Source organism: Moschus berezovskii, chromosome 12 (genome assembly GCF_049115385.1).
Source record: "Moschus berezovskii isolate FMDL1 chromosome 12, NW_MosBer_1.0, whole genome shotgun sequence".
NCBI classification, from domain to species: domain Eukaryota; kingdom Metazoa; phylum Chordata; class Mammalia; order Artiodactyla; family Moschidae; genus Moschus; species Moschus berezovskii.
In genome coordinates this window covers 26806387-26827768 of record NC_142471.1, presented here as the reverse complement: position 1 = coordinate 26827768, position 21382 = coordinate 26806387, and the positions used below count along the sequence as shown (strand labels likewise).

General features: G+C 50.8%; 1 protein-coding gene across 7 annotated transcripts in view; it reads right to left on the bottom strand.

Annotated features, from left to right (window-relative positions):
* COL13A1 (collagen type XIII alpha 1 chain) overlaps positions 1–21382 on the bottom strand; it is a 148347-nt gene that overhangs the window by 17677 nt on the left and 109288 nt on the right. For 6 of the 7 annotated variants that reach the window (XM_055425561.2, XM_055425562.2, XM_055425567.2 and 3 more), the window contains 14 exons: positions 19288–19341; positions 18223–18309; positions 17362–17415; positions 16196–16240; positions 15753–15821; positions 14450–14473; positions 12920–12982; positions 11788–11832; positions 11266–11418; positions 10633–10731; positions 9268–9312; positions 5446–5487; positions 4452–4478; positions 3450–3530 (listed from right to left, as the gene is read on the bottom strand). In XM_055425561.2, the coding sequence (XP_055281536.2) occupies positions 3450–3530; positions 4452–4478; positions 5446–5487; positions 9268–9312; positions 10633–10731; positions 11266–11418; positions 11788–11832; positions 12920–12982; positions 14450–14473; positions 15753–15821; positions 16196–16240; positions 17362–17415; positions 18223–18309; positions 19288–19341 (888 nt within the window). The remainder of the gene's footprint in view (positions 1–3449; positions 3531–4451; positions 4479–5445; positions 5488–9267; positions 9313–10632; positions 10732–11265; positions 11419–11787; positions 11833–12919; positions 12983–14449; positions 14474–15752; positions 15822–16195; positions 16241–17361; positions 17416–18222; positions 18310–19287; positions 19342–21382) is intronic. The other variant, XM_055425570.2, reaches the window with a different exon arrangement.

Below are 21382 nucleotides of genomic sequence, written 5' to 3'. Positions count from 1 at the left end.
TTCATGGAGAGGTGTCTGAACCAGAGCTAGTGCACCCTTCTACGACCAGTCTTACTTGGGGAAGACATGGCAGGTGGGGCCCAGGTAAGGATGGTCTTCCCAGCCTCCTCTGCATACCTGTTGATGTGAATCCACACTAGGGGACCCCAGGAGGCTCAGCATTGGATTACAACATCCAGTAGATGCTGGCCTACTTCAGCTTCAGCTAGGTGGGAGGAGTTGGGCCTTGAATGATAACACTAATGCTGCCTGACATTTCTCTGGCACTTGACAGTTGGCAAAGCTTAACACAAACTCAATCCATTCATGTTATCCCAGACAGGGCCTCTTTTATAGAAAAAGGCTTTAGGAGCAGCTGACTGCTCCTAGGACAGAGGTCTAAGGCCATTTACCCCTCGGAATTAAACTGGCTGGCAGGTAGGATGCTATTAAGACCCACTCACTAGGCAGCATCCAGTGATAGTAGAGTGGGAAGTAGAGCTCTTGCTCCTGTGTTGGGTTATGATGCTGCTCCTTCAACCCACCTAGGAGAGCTGATGATGCCGACGTGATAACCAGGGAGAGAGTAGCTAGGACACTCTAGGCTAGTGAAGACTGAGTTCTTGAAAATGGTTTCCAACTGAGCCTCAGAAATGAGCCCAGGCCTCAGGATTTTAAAGATGGGGGAATACCCCCAGGAAAGAGGGGGGAAGGGAGCTGTTTCATCCTAGGGGAAGGATATCAGGTAGTAGGATCCTTCAGGGCCTCGCTTCTTAGTCAGGGGGCTTCCCTGGTGGCTCAGATGGTAAAGAATCTGCCTGCAGAGCGGGATACCAGGTTCAATCCCTGGGTCGGGAAGATCCCCTGAAGATGGGAATGGCTACCCAGTTCAGCATTCTTGCCTGAAGAATTCCATGGACAGAGGAGCCTGGTGGGTTACAGTCCATGCAGTCACAAAGAATCAGACATGACTGAGCGACTAACACTTTCACTTTTTCACAGGGCCTTGCTTCTCAGTCCTAGGACCACAAAATCCTGGGACCGATCTTGCTTATGGCCTAGAAAGTTGTGGTTCTCAGCCCCAGCTACCATGTCAGAATTTCCTGGGGGTGATGTTAAATAATACAGATGCCTGGGCCCACCCCAGCCCAATTTAAACAGAGTCTCCAAGAGGGAGTCCTGGGGAATAGCACACTTGAAAACTCCAGGTGATTCCAGAGTTCAGCCCGCATGGAGAATCTCTTCTGCAGGGTAAATAGGAAGAACTCAGTATGATGTGCCTGGAAACACAGGTTGCTGCTGTATGAACTAAAACGCTGAGGTGACGCCTAAAAATAGAACTTGAGCTAAGTATCCGCATACTTTGTCCATGCAGAATGAAGAACATGGTGCACGGGCTTCTCATTGTGATGGCCTCTTGTTGCAGAGCATGGGCTCTAGGCGCACACGCTTCAGTAGTCGAGGCATGTGGGCTCAGCAGTTGCCGTTCCCCAGCTCTAGAGCACAGGCTACATATTTGTGGGGCATGCTCTGAGGCATGTGGAAGCTTCTGAGACCAGAGATTGAACCTGTGTCCCCTGCACTAGCAGGCGGATTCTTACCCACTGTAAGACCAGGGAAATCCATCTAGGGAGTATTAATACTGAGTTATCTTGAGTGGTCTGGAGCAGAGGATGTGAACTGGAGGTTTTGGGGCCATATGTGGACCACTAACATATTCTATATGGGTTGTAGTATTGCAAATAATTTTGACTTAATATTAGAAAATGAGATATTCCATCAAATGCCAGATGTCCAGCTTCCTTAGAAAAGTTATTAGAGTATGCAGAAATACTGGACCCTCACTCCCCTAAGGCAAGTCAGCTGAACTGAGCTGGGACTGGGCCCTTTAAGAAGAGACACACAGTCTCCAGTGAACCATAGTCCCCACTACTCCTTACTGTCCCTCTGGAGTCCATGTTAGTTGTCTTTTATGAATATTGTTTGCTCTGCTGTTTTCCTAAGCCAGCAAAAGTATGTCTCTGTTCCCTTGTTTCTATCAAAAGCTGAAAAATTAAAGACAGTTGGATACTTTGTCTTTCGTCTGGCGCTTTCTTTGTTTACATTATCTGTTTGGTCTTCATATCAACCTCTGACTGAATTCCCCAATGTTTACTAGGGTCGTTGGGGCCATGAGGGTGAACAAGGAGAGGCTTGTGGTTGAGTGGAGGACTGGAAGGCTCTCTAATAGTAAAAAACACTTAATCATTCTGGACACAGCTTAAGACACAGGAAAAGCGTCTGTTAAAGTAATCAGTGACTGTAGTCTGTCAGGTGAAATCAGCTCCTTAAATATTCCCACATTTGATGCAGTAATGAGGTGCAATCATAGCTCTTGCTGTTTGGTTGCTGTGATTACATTAACCAGACCTTCTAACCCTGCCAAGCTGGGGCAACTGGGCTTCCTATCGTTCCCCTGCTTTTTTACGGTTTCCTGGAGGGGAGCTGGCCTCATGCTTGGGAGAGGAAGCCCCAGTAGCTGGGAAAAGCTCTCTTTGCAAGGCTGTGGCCTCAGTGGAGGCTCAGCTTCTGGCCCAGCTGGGCCATTAACTTCATCTGTGAATTCAGGTGACTCACTTTTTCCTCCGGACCCCCATTAATAAAATGATTACAGGGAATCCTAAAGTTTCCTTCCAGATCTTGAAAAACAAACAAAACATGCCAACATCACTAGGGTGTGAGGGAGGGTGGAGCCCAGAGCTCTGGGGAGGGTGCTGACATGTGCTTCCCTGGAGACAGGTGAGGCAGTGACCAGGCCAGTGGGGTTCCCACCGGGGGTTGGGGCACAGGAATTCACTGAGCCCAGGCCCCGCATCTGGAGATGCAGAGGCCTGCCAAGCAGCCCCTGCCCTGACTTGGGGCCTTTGGCTGAGATCAGAGATCTCAGGGGACCGAGATGTGAGTGTCCTTAGCCTGCTGGGACAGGAAGATCTGACTTTTGCAAGCTTTTTGCTGTGGCCAGTGCTTAAGAGCAGAGAGCAGGGGCTCTCCTGGAGTCTGCCTGGGAAAGCAGGAGAGAGATGGAGAATACTCCACTGTCCCAGTGCTCTCAAGTCCTCTAAGCTTGGCCCCAATAAAGGGAGATTTTTATTGCCTCAAACAAGCACGATTAGGACTGAGCATAATAAGGCTGTTCTTGGGCTCCCTCTGGTTCTCCAGCTGGGTACTCCTTGGGGTGGGGGTGGGGACTTATTCAAATCCACATTCCTCCAGAATCTAGGCCAGGGCCAGCCCAGAGGAGGCCCTCAGCAAGAGAATTCGAGCCCATGGTCTAGTCCAGGTGGGAAAGCGAAACCCCATGGAGCTCTGGGATGCTCACAACTTTTGAACATCGAGTTTTCCAGTGGTCTTTCTAGGGGCCCTGCTCAGCACCTCCTCAGGACCACCAGGCTGGGCTCCTCACACCAGTGTGCAGGGTCCGCGATACTTACGGGTAATCCCAGAGGACCTCGGTCTCCTTTTTCTCCCTGGACGCCCTTCTCTCCTTTTGCTCCATCTAGTCCTGCTTCCCCCTGCAGGGAAGGGAGATGGGTGAGATCACAGAAGAGCATGGCCCAGACAACTCACCCTTGCACTCTGGGGTCCTGGAGACAGCGGTGGGTGGTGGGGAGGGGGGCAGACAGAGGAGGGAGGAGGTGGAGGTGGCTGATCCAGGGGTGGCTGGCTGGGGACTCCAGGAATCACTGAATTCTTAGCCCGGCTCTGCTCATGTTAGAGTCCCTTGTGACTCTGTAATAGCTTTGAGGTCCCCAAAGGGAAAGGGGATGGCAAGAGAGGAGACAAACCCACATCAGTTCCAGGTCAGGCACTGGCATAGATGACCATTGCATAGCAGAAAAACTGGGACGCTGGGGATCCTGGCTGGCAAATGCCTGAAATGCCGCCACTGGATCTCTGAGGCTCCCAAACTAATCAGGGAAAGAAACTGTCCCCTGGAGAATGTCATTGCAGGAGACACAGGCTTCCCCACGCCAGCGGCTTGCAGCCTCTTGTGTCCATTTGAGATGCTGGGGGAGGGGGTTGGGAGAATCCCAGGCCAGAGTCCAGTGGGCTTGGTCCCAGGAAGGGGTCCCATGCTCTGCCACCCTCTGTCTCCCACCTATACTTCAGGGTGAGTGAAGGGTCTGAGGCAGGTTACATGGAAAAAGGATCTCATCATTTGCTAAGAATCTAACCCATTGCTCTGTAGGGCCAATCGATGGATGGGAAAATTCTAAATCCAAAGCCTGTCCAGCATCAGTGATGGATGTTAATGGGAGTACAGAACTTTATTCTGTCCTAATTCTACCCCACTGGCTAAAGTGTCACATAATTCTGTTTGGGAAGGGGTCAGCTGGTCTGCCTCTGAAGCACTTTCTCTCTTTTCTGTCTTCACCGACAGGGCTCCTTCCTCCACCCCCTCACCCAGCACCTGTCACATGACCTCCTCTTACCTTTGGTCCAGGAACGCCTTGGAGCCCCTACATTTGGAATCAAAACAAGGTACCTCAGAACTGCATTTCTGGTTAAGTCAATCTCATTGTCCACAAGTTGGACTACAAAAGGGCAAGGGCTTAGGGTATAGAGCCTGGCCTGGGATCCCCACCTGGGGGAGATAGAAGGGAATGCTAAAGGGGGTCTGCTGGGGCTTTCTGGAGTGAGGCCTGAGCCAGGCTTCCCCAGCCAGGTACTAACTGAGGATTGCTCTGTGGCCCCCACAGCTGACTCATGAGACAATACTCAGTGTCATGAAAGGAAGATTCAGAGGGAAGCCAGCAAAAGTGAAATAAATTGACATGTGCAAAGTGCTTAGCACAATATCAGGCACAAAGTAAGTTTAAAGAAATGTTGGCGACTGCCATAATTGCTACTGCTACTACTTGTACCAGTGGCAATGAGGTGACCATCCCCACGGGGACTGTGAACCCCACAGAAGCAGGGGCCAGCATCTACTAGTCCAGGGGAGGCTTAGGGATCCTCCAGGTATAATGCAGAGGGGTCCCTGTAAAAGTGCCTTATCAGCTGTAACTATGGAAGGGCCCACCTAGTTTAGTCATTTTTAAATGGGTCACTTTCTATTTTAATCCTGCTGGCTGGTTAGTCAGAATAGGATGAGAAAAGCAAAAGTCTGACAGCAAAGGAACAGAGTGACCCTGACTTCTGCGAGGAAGGACCAGCCCCCGTGACCAGACCTCAGGGCTGTCAAGCCCATCTACACTTTCCAGGAAACCGGGCAATGCCCAGGCTCCCTGGTGTCACAGAGATGATGCCTGTTTAAGGTGGGAGGGAAGAGGAGCATGGAGGGGGCATGTGGATGTGAAAATCCCTCCATGGAAATAGATGATAGTTGACCTAAGGCTGAGGCTAAGCCCAGTGACTGCCATGGAGAGGGGACATTAGGGGCCTAGTCACAGTGGACTGAAACACAGACAAGCCCTCTAAACTTACCGGAGGTCCAGGAGGCCCCTCTGGCCCTGGTGGCCCAGGAACCTAGAAGCCAAAGGGAAATGATTAGCCCATCCCCTGTTACACTCTCAGTGGCCCTGCCTTTTGCCACAGTCTGGGGTCTGGCTGCAGTCGCAAGGGGAAAGACAGAACCACCAGCATACAGTCTCCCAAACGAAGGCGTAGAATAGGTCAGAAACTCACAACTCATTTCCCTACCCAGTGTTGGAAAAAAAACCCTAATGCCTCAAAATGTCTATTCTCCTAGACGTTTTTGAAAAACCAGAAAATCTGGCAGCCCCAGGCTCTTGTTCTTCAGTTCAGTTCAGTTCAGTTCAGTCACTCAGTCACGTCCAATTCTTTGCTACCCCATGGACTGCAGCACACCAGGCCTCCCTGTCCATCACCAACTCCCGAAATTTACTCAAACTCATGTCCATTGAGTAGGTGATGCCATACAACCATCTCATCCTCTGTCATCCCCTTCTCCTCCCGCCTTCAATCTTTCTCAGCATCAGGGTCTTTTCAAATGAGTCAGTTCTTTGCATCAGGTGGCCAAAGTATTGGAGTTTCAGCTTCAACATCAGTCCTTCCAATGAATATTCAGGACTGATTTCCTTTAGGATGGACTGGTTGGATCTCCTTGAAGTCCAAGGAACTCGCAAGAGTCTTCTCCAACACCACTGTTCAAAAGCACCAATTCTTCGGTGCTCAGCTTTCTTTATAGTCCAACTCTCACAGCTATACACGACCAGTGGAAAAACCATAGCCTTGACTAGACGGACCTTTTTTGACAAAGTAATGTCTCTGCTTTTTAATATGCTAGGTTGGTCATAACTTTTCTTCTGAGAAGTAAGCATCTTTTAATTTCATGGTTGAAGTCACCATCTGCAGTGATTTTAGAGCCCCCCCAAAATAAAGTCTGCCACTGTTTCCCCATCTATCTGTCATGAAGTGATGGGACCAGATGCCATGATCTTAGTTTTTTGAATGTTGAGCTTTAAGTGAACTTTTTCACTTTCCTCTTTCACTTTCATCAAGAGGCTCTTTAGTTCTTCACTTTCTGCCATAGGGTGGTGTCATCTGCATATGTGAGGTTATTGGTATTTCTTCTGGCAATCTTGATTCCAGCTTGTGCTTCTTCCAGCCCAGTGTTCCTCATGATGTACTCTGCACATAAGTTAAATAAGCAGGGTGACAATATACAGCCTTGACATACTTCTTTCCCTATTTGGAACCAGTCTGTTGTTTCATGTCCAGTTCTAATGGTTGCTTCCTGACCTGCATACAGCTTTCTCAAGAGAAAGGTCAGGTGGTTTGGTATTCCTAACTCTTGAAGAATTTTCCACAGTTTGTGGTGATCCACACATTCAAAGACTTTGGCATAGTCAACAAAGCAGAAATAGATGTTTTTCTGGAACCCTCTTGCTTTTTCAGTAATCTAACGAATGTTGGCAATTTGACCTGTGGTTCCTCTGCCTTTTCTAAAACCAGCTTGAACATCTGGAAGTTCATGGTTCATGTACTGTTGAACCTGTTCTTGTTCTTGCCTGGCAACAATTACCTGAAACTCAAGGACAGCTTTCCCCACTGGGTGGGGCTTCAGTTTTTCAGTTTACCCTAGTCCTCACCACTCTCTATTGTTTCTTGCTATTGTTTTTTTCTTGGCTGTGCCATGCAGCATGCAGGATCTTCCTGACTAGGGAGTACACCTGTGACCCCCGCACTGCAAGTGCAGAGTCTTAACCACTGCACCACCAGGGAAGTCCCTCTCTGTTGTTTTGAACCCAGACCTTTGGCATTCACTTGTTGCAAGCTTGGTCCTGGGTGGCATTTGGGTTTGAGACCTTTAGCTTAAAGAAACAGAGACTGGTTATCTGGAATGGAAAGAGACTGAGATGCTTCTCAGCAATATTCCTCAAGCTCCCCAGGTTGGTAATAGACAGGAGGAGGAATATGGGTCTCTATTTCTTTCGAAGGCAGGTTAAAGTGGAAGAGATTTGGACTGCAGAGTGAAGATGAAGGAACCCTGGGAGGTCTTCCTCTCAGAGGAGGATGCTGTGAAGTGTAGACTCTGTCTCTGGTGAAGATGGACACCAATTTGTCCACAGTCAGTTACCCAGAGGCTGGGAGGAGACCTGCCTGCTCTTTTCTGAGTGGGTTCCTCCACTTCAGCTTCTGGACCCTCCTTGGACACCTCACCTTTCCAGGGACAGAATCCCCTGGAGTGTGGCCAGCATGGGGACCCTCTGCCAGGGGACCACAAAGGGAGCCCCTGCACTTGGCAGACAGGGAACTCCTGTTGTCCCTTGGCCATGTGGAGTTTTTAGCTTCACAATACTATAGTCACCTTGTAGGGAATGCAATCTTTGCAAACTCTACCTTCTTAAAAAAAATGTTTACTACTTTTTTTTCTTAGTAAATCATATATCCTGATGGGAGCAGAGGTTATACAAATCATGCATATATTAAAATTCATAGACCTGTACACACATCCCTGAAAATTCGATTTTACTATGTGATAATTTAAAATATTAAAATTTTAAAAGGAATACAAATTCATTAACATAATAAATTAAAGAGAATGTATACCTATGGCTGATTCATGCTGAGGTTTGACAGAAAACAACAAAATTCTGTAAAGCAGTTATCTTTAAATAAATTAAAAAAATAAATTAATTAATTGAAAAAGAGAATTGAAAGAAGGAAAAAGCATAAATATCTCTGAGTAATCCTAATGTTTTGCTTTATTTTCTTCTACACTCTCTTGATACATAAAATGTATTTGAATATGTATCTATACTTATGATGATATTTTATATATATATATATATGTATGTATTCAGCTCTTCACTGAATGAAATAAAAATGAGTTCCTACTAGCCAGGGCTTGGAGCAGGGCTTGGCATAAGAAAAACTCTCCAACATGGGGACTATTACTACCATTAGTATTGTTGCGGTAAGTTATTTAATCATTTCATCCTTGTTAGAAATGCAGGCTGTTTCCAATTTGTACTTTAAATACATCTGGAAGGAACATTTTTGCATATTATGTGTTTCCTGAATTTCAGAGCATTTCCTTAGGAGACTCTCCAAATAAATAACACATATGTTCTATCACCAAGTCTGGGTTACTAAGTGCTGACGGGGCTTGGTGACACTGAAGGGTGACTGAGGAGACGCCTCCGGGGACTGAGAAGGTTTGGGGATCTCCCTCCGCGGTGGTGTTGGGGTGGCGCAGGCTCTCCCAACAAATAGCCTCTCCCTCATGCACCCTTGGTTTCTCTCGCTTTCCTGGCTCTTTGCTTGAGCCCGATCCCCTCCTGTCTCACGAGAAGGTGGCTTCATCCCGACTGCCTCTCACTCCACGGCCCTCCTTTCCCTTTCGCCACCACACTTCTCATAAGAATGCTGTCTCTCTCTGGAAACCCTACCTCCGGAGCTTCTGGGCAAACTCCTACAGACCCTGCTCCAAAGACCCATCCTCTGGGGCGCCCACCCGACTCCCCGAGCTGCTGCCATTCCAGTGCCCACAAGTGGAGACTGTTTGCTGCACAGGGGCGGTCTGTTTATTCCCTGTCTCCAGGCTCTAGCACTGGGAATGGAACATGGCACGGTGAATGCCACTGAGGGACTGATCAGTGGAGCGAACTTCACAGCGATCCTGAAGTGCTCAGGAAATCTTGTTTCCTGCCCTCTTCCTGAGACAGGCAGTCGTGCGTTTCATCCTAGAGCATGGCAATGCTGTGCCCACTGGAGGCTGTGGTGTGATGAGGTCCCCGTCACAATCCCCGTGACACAAGTTGCAGAGCACGCACAACCTACCTCCATTCCTGGGTCGCCCTTCTCCCCTGGTTCTCCTTTCTCCCCCTGCGGACACAAAACAACACGGCATGGATGCCGGTGCTCCGGGGAGCCCGGGACAGACACCCGCAAATCTGGGACAAACAGACCGGGACTCGGCTACGTCGAGTGTCTGCAAGGATCGCCTGGGAAGCTACGGGGGGTAACTGGCCTGAGGACGAACACCCGGACAGGGGCCTGTGATCACTGGCTTCCTGAATCTGAGGTTCTATTAACAGCACATGGGAGGAGAGGCTGATATTCTGCCTGGATCCTGTAGGGTAGAGACCCTAGCATAGACCTGGGACTTGTTTCTAACCAACAGAATATGGCCTGCGGTGAAGGTGATGGTCTCTCTCTCTTGTGATCGTGTTATAAGCTTAGGTACAAATTATACAGATGTTACATAACTGATCAGTTAAGATTGTGTTACAAGTATGTCTCCCTCTCTCACACACACCCCCTCCTCTGTCTTGCTTGCATGCACTGAGACACTCCTACTGGCCTTGGCCTTGAAGAAGCAAGCTACTGTAATGTGATCTGCCTTCTATGAGAAAGGCTGTGTGGTCGGGAACTGTAGGTGGCCTGCAGGAGGGGAGGGACTCAGTCCTACTATAGAAAGGAATGAATTATGCCAACGGCAGTGAGCGTGGAAGTGGACCCCAGCGCTAAACGGGAATGCAGCTGATGGCAAGCTGACTGCAGCCTCGAGAAGCGCTGGGGGGAGGCCCCATGCCTGGACTCCTGACCCATGGACACTGCCACAACACACGTGTGCTGTTTTCAGTCACTGAATTTGTGGTGACTTGCTATGCAGCTACCGAAAGCAAATATGGCTCCAGAAGCAGAGCCAGACCCACAGGGTGTTGATGGGGGACCCTCACACCGCATAGGGAGCACTCCCTCCAGTTTGGAGGGGACATGGCAGGAGGCCACCAGCTGCCTGCCTGTCCCAGCTGAGTGGGCAGTCAGTGGCCTCCAAGGGCCCCTGCACTGGGTCAGAGGTAGGACTGGTTGACAGCTGAGGTTCTTTCTACTTCTAAGAGGAGAATTCATCCAAGTCCAAGGTTCTGGCACCTTTGAACTCTGTTGGCCCTTGGAGAGGGAGGCCATCATGTTGTGAGCAGAGGGAGCTGGAACTCCTGTTGACACCCATCTGCCCCTCAGGGAGCAGCTGCTCATCCAGAGGACCCTCCCACCCCCAGGCTTGGAGGGCAGATGAGGTCAGTGCAGCCTCATCACACCAGGCACCTGCTAGGCAGGTGACTGCAGTCAGGGCACCCAACTTGCTTGCCCTCGTCAGCAGAAGCCTGCTGACAACCGTGATGCTCAGTCCCCTCGCCTTACTATAAATCCTGGGAGCCCGATTGGGCCAGGAAGTCCAGTCGCTCCGGGTCTCCCTTGGTCACCGGGTTCTCCTTTCTCCCCAGTTGGGCCGTCTAGACCCTACGGATTGATAAAGATCTCTGTTAATCAAGGGCTAGGTCATCACACTGAGGTCTGTGGACAAGCTGCGGCCTGCACGTGGGACCCGCTTTCCCCGAGAGCAGATGTCTAGGGTCCATTTCTCAGATGGAAGCTGTGAGGCCCAAAGAAGGTTCCTAGGTCAAACCTAGCTGGCCTGGGCAAGGTTCCTTGTTTGTACCTCTCCTGGGTCTGGGGCTTCTGTATGCTGTCCCAAGAGACAGTTTTACACCCACAACTTTATCTTCCCAACAACCCAGTGAGGTATCCAGGGATGGCATTATCATCCCCATTTTACAGATGAGGAAACTGAGGGTCTGCCAGGCTCAGTGACTTTCCTGCGAATAAGAGATGACAGAGCAGGACCCGGGTCTCCTGAGGCAGGAAACTAGCTTTCATAAAGTAAGGCTGGAGGAGAAAGCAGTTGAGCCCCTGTCCCTGGCTCCCGACCCTGGTTTCCAGCTGCACTTGGCACAGCACACAGCTGTATCATGCTAGGTGGGCCCTGGCACTCACCGGTGGTCCTGGCTGCCCCGTCTCCCCTTTCTCCCCCTTCTCGCCTGGGCTCCCCGGGAAGCCGTCTTCTCCCTTCATGCCTGCAGGCCCAGGCTTTCCTGGGGGGCCTTGGGGGCCAGGAGGGCCCACATCTCCTGGTTTGCCTCGAGGTCCCTCAAGAAAAGATCAACAACACGTATTAGATACACTTATGGAGGATCGAGGGGAAGAACATGAAAGAATGGGGTGCAGGCGCCCCAAAGGACTTGGCTCTTTGGTGCTTTATTGGACCAGGCAGAATCTGTGCAGCTGCCTGTGGGAGTCTGAGGGGCCTTGGCCACCAGCCCTGGCCCATCCCAGCGTGGGTCTGCCTGGCTCCTCCTGGGGCCAGCAGTGGGGATTGGGGGGCTTCTGCAGGCGGGTCCCCCTTCCCCTCTCCTCCCTTCCCCACAAAGTGTGTACCCGGGCTCCCTCCAGAGCCTTCTGCACCCTCACCACCAGGGCAAAGACTACCTTTAGAGGTTTGTCTGGGCGTGTCCTTACCTTTTCCCCATCGAGTCCGGGAGGGCCTGGCAGTCCAATCTCCCCCTGCAGCCAGAACAACCCAAGGTCACTCTTGGACCGGAGGAGAACAGTAACTATTATTTATAAAGCACTTGCTGTGTCAGGTGTCCTTAGCACTCACGTGGAAGGTATGTACTTTCACTGACTCTGTTTTACAGGTGAGGACCCCAGTGCAGAGTTGTGAGCCAAAGGCCTGTGGTTAAGGAACAGTGGATCCTGGTTTGATTCCTAGGTAGTGAAGACTCCCTGAGAAGGATAGTCTACCCACTCTAGTATCCTTGGGCTTCCCTCATGGCTCAGATGGTAAAGAATCCACCTGCTATGTAGGAGACCTGGGTTCAATCCCTGGGTTGGGAAGATCCCCTGGAGGAGGGCATGGCAACCTACTCCAGGATTCTTGCCTGGAGAATCCCCATGGACAGAGGAGCCTGGTGGGCTACAGTCCATGGGGTCGCAAAGAGTCAGACATGACTGAGTGACTAAACACAGCACAGCAAATAAGCAGCTGCACCACCAAGGCAAGCTGAGAGGAAAGAGCAGTGAATTCCTCCTGGTAGATGAGGTAAGGCTTCAGGGAGGAGGTGGCAGCCTTCAAGGTGGGATTGAAATATGAGGACTTTGAAAGGTAGGGGAGACAAGAAGGGACTTGAGGGCAGGAGGCCTCATGAATAGAGGACAGAAGGACAAATGAGCATGGCTTTCTGAGAAAATCCACAGGGACGAGGGCAGAGGATAAAAGGAAGCAGGAATGGAGGGAGGGGCGAGACTGGGGAGGGGCTCAAGTGCTACGGGCTGTGATGGTGGGTTGGGTCCCTGCTGTGGGTCCAGCTAGGGTGAGAGCTCGTCTAGACCCAGGCCCCACCGTAACAGAGGGGCCTGTGAATTACAGGAGCCTGAGACAGACAGTGAGGGAAGAATGGCAGAGTTGAGGGTGTGGGAGGGATGGTAGGCAGGCGGTGCCTTGGAGCCTGGGGAGAATTACAGGCTGGAGTGGGGCGGTGGCCCCGGGAACATGAGGAAGACACAGATGGGGCAGCCAGGGGGTCCCATGCTCAGAGACGCATGTGGGGCTTCTGCAGGGTCTGCATCTGCCTTGTCAAGACAGTGTTACCTTCTCGCCTGGGATCCCTGGAGTGCCGGGTGGGCCGATCTGCCCAGGAAGACCAGGGGGCCCCTAGGAAAGGAAAGAGAGACCTGTGGGAGAACTTTACGACTGAGGAGGGATGGCCTGTCTCCAGGGAGGTGTATGTGGAAGCTGATTATTTCCAAACATTTCATCTGCAGTAGGAACACTTTTTTTTTTTGCAAAGAAAATAAGGAGACTCCACAGTGTAAGGCAGATAAGCTCTGAGTGTGTTTAGGCTAAAGACAGGGGTGGGGATCCTAGAGCCACACCTATCAACCTCTTCCTCCCCTTCCCTCTACATCCTGGGGGATCCTTGGGTTCCTAGAAGACAAATATGACCTTCCCTGACAGTGATTTTAAAATGTCTCTGGGAAACAACCCAAATGTCCATCAACAGGTGAATGTCTGGTACATTCATACAGTGGAATACTATACAGCAGTGAAAAAGAACCAAGCACTGCACAGGCCATGCCATAAAAGAAAGAAACTCTGACACGTGATGCAGAGCAAAAGAAGCCAGATGCAGATGCTGACATATTGACTGACTCCATTCATAAGAAACTCCAGAACTGAAGACAGATCTAAGCTACGGTGACAGAAAGCAGATCAGTGGGATAAGCGTGGGATTGACTCTTGAGTCTCATGAAGGAATTTTCTGGAGCGATCGAGGTGGTGGATACAAGGCTATATACATTAGTCAAAACTCAACAAATTCTACACCTAAAGTGGGTACATTTTATTGTATGTACAGTTAATTCAAGGTTGATTTTAAAAATTAAAAAAATTTTCCATGAAAGTTTTGTTTCAAATAGCTATTTCAAATAATATATTTTAATGTTTCCAAATGAAGCTCACTGATTCCAGAACCATTTGGTTAATACCAGTCTCTGGGATTGAGGCATCATATGACTGGTGCTTAATTCTGGATTTGTATCATCTCTAAATGTGTTCTCTGGCATATGGCCACTAAAAAATATTGAATGACATAAAATGTGAGTAGTTTGAGAACTTCTTGATCTCTCCTCTTTTCTCTGACTTGGAAGTTAAAGCAGGTGGTGATCATTTTAACTGCAGATATTCACTGAGGGCCTATCACTGGTGGGCGCCCGTACAGGATCCAGGCTTAGAATACACCGGTTTTCCAGATGCAAATAATGAAGTTGATTTCTAGGAAAGGTGGAGGATTGCTACTGATTTCTTAGGGTTATACTTTATTAGTGAAAGGCCGGGTAAAAGGAGAAACATAGAAATGTCTTCCTCCATACCACTCCTTTTTCAATGCTGCTGCAGAGAGAACCCAGCATTTATCCTTTGACAAGAGCGCCCTGCTGAGTTGGTGAAGAGCCACTGCAGATGATAGCTATGATCCTGCTCAGGCTCAGGCCAGTCCCTGCACCAGCACAGTAGGGTCTACCCTAACCTTCTGGAGGGGAGACCTCAAGACTTGGCTTTCAGGTTGCCCACCCCCAGCCCTCAGCCCAGCACCCACGGGGGAATCAAGGGACGAGGACTCACCATCAAGGCCAGTGTCCGGATCTCCTAAAAATCAACACCACACGGTCAGTTGAAGAGCAAATCAAGAGCCACCTGGAAGGTCCCTCAAAACAGTCCTGGAAGTGTGGGTGCTGGGCCCCTTGAAGGAGCAGCACAGAGGCAGACCCTCTTGGGGGCTCTACGCCTCCCAGACTCACCCCAACCTCACCTCTCCCAGAGGTTCGTAATCACTGGACAGAGAACACCTCACGAGCATCAAATGCTGTCCACAACAGACTCAGACCCGCCTTAAAGGGACTGCAAACTGTCCCTTTACCAGAGAGGGAAGAAAGAAGCATGTCTTCTTTCTCATCACTGACCAGGACCCTCCCTTCATCTTCCCCCTTCTGCTAAGACCCAGATTTTAGGCTCTGATGCACCTCCCTTTAAAAAGATGTTCCTCCCTTTAAACACAGTAGAACAAAACATGGAGCTGCTTGAAAATAAATTAGAGGGACAATTGTTTGCATTAAAAAAATCTGTACACCTTGAAAATGGATTCACATAGGTACAAGGATTCCTTTAAAGGAGCCATTCTCAATCTGGGGTGATTTTGTCCCCCTGGGGACATCTGGCAGTGTGCAGAGACATACTTTGTTTTTTATAGCTGGGAGGCAATGACATAGGTGCCATCTATTGAAATCTAGGGGGTAGAGACCCGGCATGCTGCTGAACATCCCCCAGCACACGGGACAGCCTTCCCACAACCAAGATTAACCAGCCCCAAATGTCAGTAACACTTCACTTAAAAAAAAATTTTTTTATGGCATGAGGGATCTTAGTTCCCCAACCAAGGATTGAACCCAGGCTCCCTGCAGTAGAAGCATGGAGTCTTAACCATTGGACCACCAGGGAAGTCCCAAGAACCCCACTCTTAAAGGAGGGTACCATATTAACCTGAACTATTACACTGACACAAAGGTAGATGGGTTCCAGGAAGACAAGTTCTACCAAGTGAATGGGGGAGTTTGTGTGCCAAAGAAATGGGAGCCCCAGAACCCCAAGTGGGCCAGCACCCCACAGATGCCAGGATGCTCCACTTATGACTCTCAGTGGCCCAGAGGTGGGCCACTTGGATTTCAAATGAGGGGGCTGTGTGCCTGGGGGATAATGGGGCAGGCCGAAGGAGAGAAGACAAGGGAGCTCCCTGGAAGCTCTGCCTAGTGGCCAGGCCTCAGGAACATGGGTCAGAGGGTTAGAAGCTCAGATCTCTCATCAGGCCTGGGGCCCAGCCCCAAGACCCACGAGGAACCCGAGATCTCTGTCTCTGGGTGGCCCCACTCACCTGGAGAGCCTCGTTGATGTTACCGTTGTAGTCTACCATCTCTCCTTTCCCAGGTTCCCCCTTGGAGCCCTAGGAGACAAATGACACCTGTACCCAGGGCCTGGGTCAGCGGGGACCTCAGGACAGGCACCTCCTGTTCCTACCAGATGGGATCAGAGCCGACACTGGCTGCACAGGTGGATCCAGAGCAGCTGGTGGTGGCTACCAGGGCTCCAGACGAGCTCAGAGGATGCTCAGGGAATCCAGAACCAAAGGAGAACCCTGGACTAGACAGACCTGGGGGATGCTGAGTCTGATTGTGGCTGCAATGTCAGACATCCTAGCCAGACAACCTAGCCAGCCAGACTGCTCTTCCCGGAGAGCCCCAGACAAGCCACTTCACACAGTGACCCCAGGGAGCTGAGATGTGGTACCCTGATTCTCTGGATGAGAGATGTACATACCTTGGGGCCAGTAGGTCCCTGTTCTCCAGCTGCTCCAGGCTCCCCCTGTTGTAGGACAAAATTGAAGTGAAATAGGCATAAAGTGGGTATAGAGAATCTGATGTCCCCAGATGGTCTGTGTGTTGGGGCCCTGGAGGGACCAGGAGGCCCAGCTCAGCCCAGGCCAGAAGGGCGCAGGGCTCAAGCTCATGCAGGGTCCACCCCTTGGGAAGCGCCTCCAGCAGCCCGCATGCCTCTCTCCCTCTGCGCTCCCTCCAGCTTCACGCTGGAAGGTCTTTTCTCTGTCCTGCGTTTGCTGTTGGGATTCTGTCCTTGTTTGTCGGGCACCTCTCTTTAGTCCCCTAAGTCAGCCAGCTTGGGAGCAGAGACCAGACCCTCTGCCCCTCTGTTCCCATCCTGCTCAAGGAGCAAGCGTTCAGAAACTTTGTGCCAATTGCCTGGGTGGTCGCCAATCGCCGTGGAGAGCCCCGGTGGTTCCTGTCTGCTGGTGGAAGACCCAAACTGTGGGAGGAAACGCGGGGGGCCAGGGTGAGGACTTAGAAACACGCTGCCTCCTGGAGCAGGTTGGGTGGGGGAGGATTTGTACTTGGAAACAGGATGGAACCATGGGGAATAAACAAAAGGTGGTGTGAACTGTGAAGAGCAAAGCACAGTTCATACTTGATCTGGGAAAATGTGAACACACAGCTTTAAAAATGAAGACAGAAAGTAAAAATAAAGGGAAAACAAACCCTTTACTATAACTCAACTTCCGCTGCCCCTTCAGTTGGTCAGCTCAGGGAGCGTCACCTCCAGGAAGCAGCCGGCACCTCCCCGCACCCACTGTCTTGCAGTGCCCACAGCAACACCACGCTGACCTGTCTGCAGGAGGAGCTGGAGAGAATGGAGCCCCACCTTTACTAGTGGATGGAAAATAGTAGATGCAGGGGCTCTGGGTCACTGCACTCCCCAGGCCCAGAGTTTCATCCCTGGGCCTGCCTGTGCCTGGCCGCCATCTCAGAGGAAGTTCCTCAAAGCCCAAGGTGACCACAAGGGATGGCAGGCAGGAGTCATGGCCATCAGCCTGTGCCTGGGGGCCCAGTGGCAGGGACGGCCAATACCCTCTCTCCCTCTGAGCTCCCAAGCTGACCCTCATCCTGCAGCTCTGAGATCGGGGCCCTCTGTACCTTGTCTCCTTGCCGTCCTGGGGGGCCTGCCTGGCCATCTGCTCCAGCTTCCCCCTGGGCAACGGAGAGAGATGGGATGAGGACACGCAGGGGCAAGAGATGGTCTGGCTGTTCATGTTGTAGCAAGTGTCTCTGGGCTCTATCTCTTTGCCTGCTCGTATCTACTAACTCCCCCTATTTCACCTGTCTGACTTCCCCACTCTTGGGCCCTGCCCAGGCCCACCTCCTCCAAGCAGCCCTCCTGATCTATTTCTTTCTTCCTCTGAGTTCTGTACTGCCAGACCCTCCTTGGTTCTTAGTCAACACACACGTGTCCAGCTTGTTGAGTTCCTAACTATGGACCCTCATCAACTTCCGGCTGTAGGAGGCAGGTCATTTTGGAGCCTGGAATACTTACTCACCTAACCAGGTCCTGCCTGGGAGGCAGAGGGGAGTAGGAAGGGCCTAGGCATGTGGGAAGGGGGCCCCAGGAGGCCTAGGACCGGAGGAGCAGGGAGAAGCAGGAGGGAGAGGCAGGAGGCTCTGTGGCCAATTCAGAGTCCAGGCTATGGGCCTTTCTGATTATCCAAAGACCTGGCAGGCACTGGTCCTTGACTTGGCTACATCACAGCCATTTGAGTCAATGGCTCCTACTTCCATCTGCCCCAGAGAGGGCATCTCTTTTGGAGGGTCAAGGTCACTGCTTGGAAGCTGGAGCTTGGTCCCAGGAGCTCAGACCTTTCTAGAATCCACTGGAAAAACCACACACTTAGAGGAGGAGAGACGGCAAAGTGCCCAGGATACACAGTCCCCCAAATGGACTAGGGATAAGGACCACAGGCAAACACTTGACTTGAGCACTGATCCCAGGGAAAGGCTCACCTTCGGCCCCGGGGGTCCAGGAAGCCCTGGGGGACCAGGCTCCCCTCTGCCTCCTCCAATGGAGTTGCCAGCATCGCCTTTTTCTCCCTGGGGGAGGAAGGTAGAGTTACCATCATTAGCTTTGAGGGAGGTGGTTGGTCTCTGTCTTTTCTCCCCTCATAGTTCAAAGGGCTGAAGACAGCAGACTGCCCCTCGGTCTATGCTGAATGCTGGGGAACGGTGGGTTCCAGCATGGCTGGGGATCAGAAGCTTTCTGAAGCCTGGCTATGAGAATGGAACTGGTTACTAAAGTGGAACAGGTGTAAGCTAGAACAAGATCCCCATCAGGACCAGAATCGAGGTTTCTCAAAGTGTGTTTCAGGGAACACTCCTTCAGCAGGTTGGGAATATTCAGAATGTGACAAAATGGGGCCTGGTGGCCAAACAATGTCGGAAAGGCAAAATGAAATGAAGCTTTCCAGGCTCCTTCACCACGGGGTGCCAGGAGTCTCTTGGACAGGCCAAGGTGCTTATGACTCTCTGCGGAGTCTGCTTTATTTATTTAAAAAATTTTTTTATTGGTGTGTGGTTGACTTGTGTTAGTTTCAGGTATACAGTAAAGTGAATCAGTTATATACATACATACATACATATATACATATATCCACTCTTTTTCAGATTCTTTTCCCATATAGGCCATTAGAGAGTACTGAGTAGAATTCTGAGGGTGCTATTGTATAGAGCCAAACTTATTTGACTTCTTTTTTTTACATCGAATGTCCATGGGGCTCACGTACTGTAGACTACACTTTCAGACCTGGGGAAGAGAAATCAGACCAAGTGATAGCTAGTAAATTCTTTGAATTTGGGGCTTTTTGGGGACAGTCAGGACCTCCCATGTGGTATCCCATGTTTCTGTCCCCCAAAACAGAATCTGGCTGTGTTTCAACTGCTTTTCCCCCATCTGGGAGGGACCCCTGTAATGCTGGGGCCCGTGTGAGTATGCAGGGTGGGAAATGTGGGTTGGAAATGATGGATGCTGGGCCTCTACACAGAACCCACCATTCAGAGCTGGTTGCTACCCACCTTCTGCCCCAAGAGGCCGAGTGGCCCGGGGGACCCCGCAGCCCCCTTCTCACCCTGTGGAGGAAATGCAGACAGTTTGGGTTAGGAACTCTTTCTCTAGTATGTTGGCAAAGGCACCAGCCCTCCAACGTCGGGTCTTGACTTTCTTCTCTCCTGCCTCTCTGCCCTTACCCGGGTTGTTCTCTGAAGGACTCACTTCCTGCTGAACCCTATCAGGGACCTGCCTCCTTCCTTGGGACACTTCCCACTGATATCATTGCCCTCCCAGTCCTGTGAGGGCGGGGCCCTTGGCACTTACATAGGGAGAGGAGTAAAGAGCATTGAGTCCCTTTAGGGGGGTCTCCTAGGGAGAGGTGAGCCATTCAGAATGCCAGTATTTGGCATTCTTTTTTAAAAGCTGCTTTTCTGTTTTTCATGTTTGTAACGTCTAGCAATTAGATGCTCCTGGTCTCTGGGGAGAGCTTTCTGCCCACCTCCTCCCTGCCTCTGCTGCTGCTGCTGCTGCTAAGTCACTTAAGTCGTGTCCGACTCTGTGTGACCCCACAGACGGAAGCCCACCAGGCTCCCCCGTCCCTGGGATTCTCCAGGCAAGAACACTGGAGTGGGTTGCCATTTCCTTCTCCAATGTGTGAAAGTGAAAAAGTGAAGTCGCTCAGTCGTGTCCGACCCTTAGCGACCCCATGGACTGCAGCCTACCAGGCGCCTCCATCCATGGGATTTTCTAGGCAAGAGTACTCTAGGGAGGACAAAAGCCATCATACCAGAACTTCTCCTTTGGAGGAATGTTTTGAGAAGTGTGCCTCCTATTACAGGTTGAATTGTGTCCCGTGAAAATTCATATGCTGGAGTCCTAACTCCAAGTATCTCAGAATGTGACCTTACTTGGCAATTGGACCACTAGAGATGTAATTAGCTAAATTATGAGGTCACCTTGGAGTAGGGCAGGCCCCTAATCCAGTATGATCGGTGTCCTTATAAAGAAAAGGGAACTGTGGACACAGACATGCATATGGGGAGTACACCAAGTGAAGACGAAGGCAGAGGCTGGGCTGACACTTCAACAAGCCAAGGGAGACCAAGAATGCCAGCCAACTACCAGGAACTAGCAGAGAGGCATGGGACACCCTGCAGAAGGGTGTCCAACCCTGCTGATACCTGATCTCAGACTTTCGGCCTCAGAATGTGGGCCAATCAGTGTCTGCTGTTGAAGCCACTCAGTCAGTGGTCCTGTGTTAGGGCAGCCCCACTAAACAAGCAAAAGTTGCTCAGTCGTGCTCGACTCTTTGTGATCCCACGGACTATACAATCCATGGAATTCTCCAGGCCAAAATATTGGAGTGGGTAGCTGTTCTCTTCTCTGGGGGATATTCCCAACCCAGGGATCAAACTGGGGTCTCTTGTATTGTAGGTGGATTCTTTACCATCTGAGCCACCAGGGAAGACCAAGAATACTGGAGTGGGTAGCCTATCCCTTCTCCAGCGGATCTTCCTGACCCAGGGATCAAACCGAGGTCTCCTGTATTGCAGATGGATTCTTTACCAGCTGAGCTACCAGGGAAGCCCAGTAAACAAGTACCCTTTTCTATTCTACTGCCAAAGAATACTTTTTCTCGCCCATGACTTGGGTCCCAGAGCCTCTCTCTCACTGCAGAGATGAAAGGTCTCCGTGACTCTGGACAACCCCTCAGTGCAGCAGTGGCAGAGCTGGGTGCAGGACCCAGCTCTCCTGATGGCCCTCCTTCTGTGTCACAAAGACTTCCCTTGGATTCACAGCGTCCTGTATCAGGAGGGCCCCTCGAGAGCGCCCCTCCAGGCCAGCATGAGAAGCTCCACTTGCTATAGTCTGATGGTAGTTCTCATATGTAATGATATACACTGAGGGCCCTGGGCTCATAATTCACTCGGATGTCAACGAACTTTTCAGCGGAAGACACAAAGGATGTCGCATCAGGTCTTTAGCTGTCATCCCCTTGCCACCTGCCCTGGGGTAGAAAATGTGAATGACAACAGCAGGGCATGGCAGCCCGCTCCAGTAATCTGGCCTGGAGAATCCCCGTGGACAGAGGAACCTGGCGGGCTACAATAAGAGCTGCAC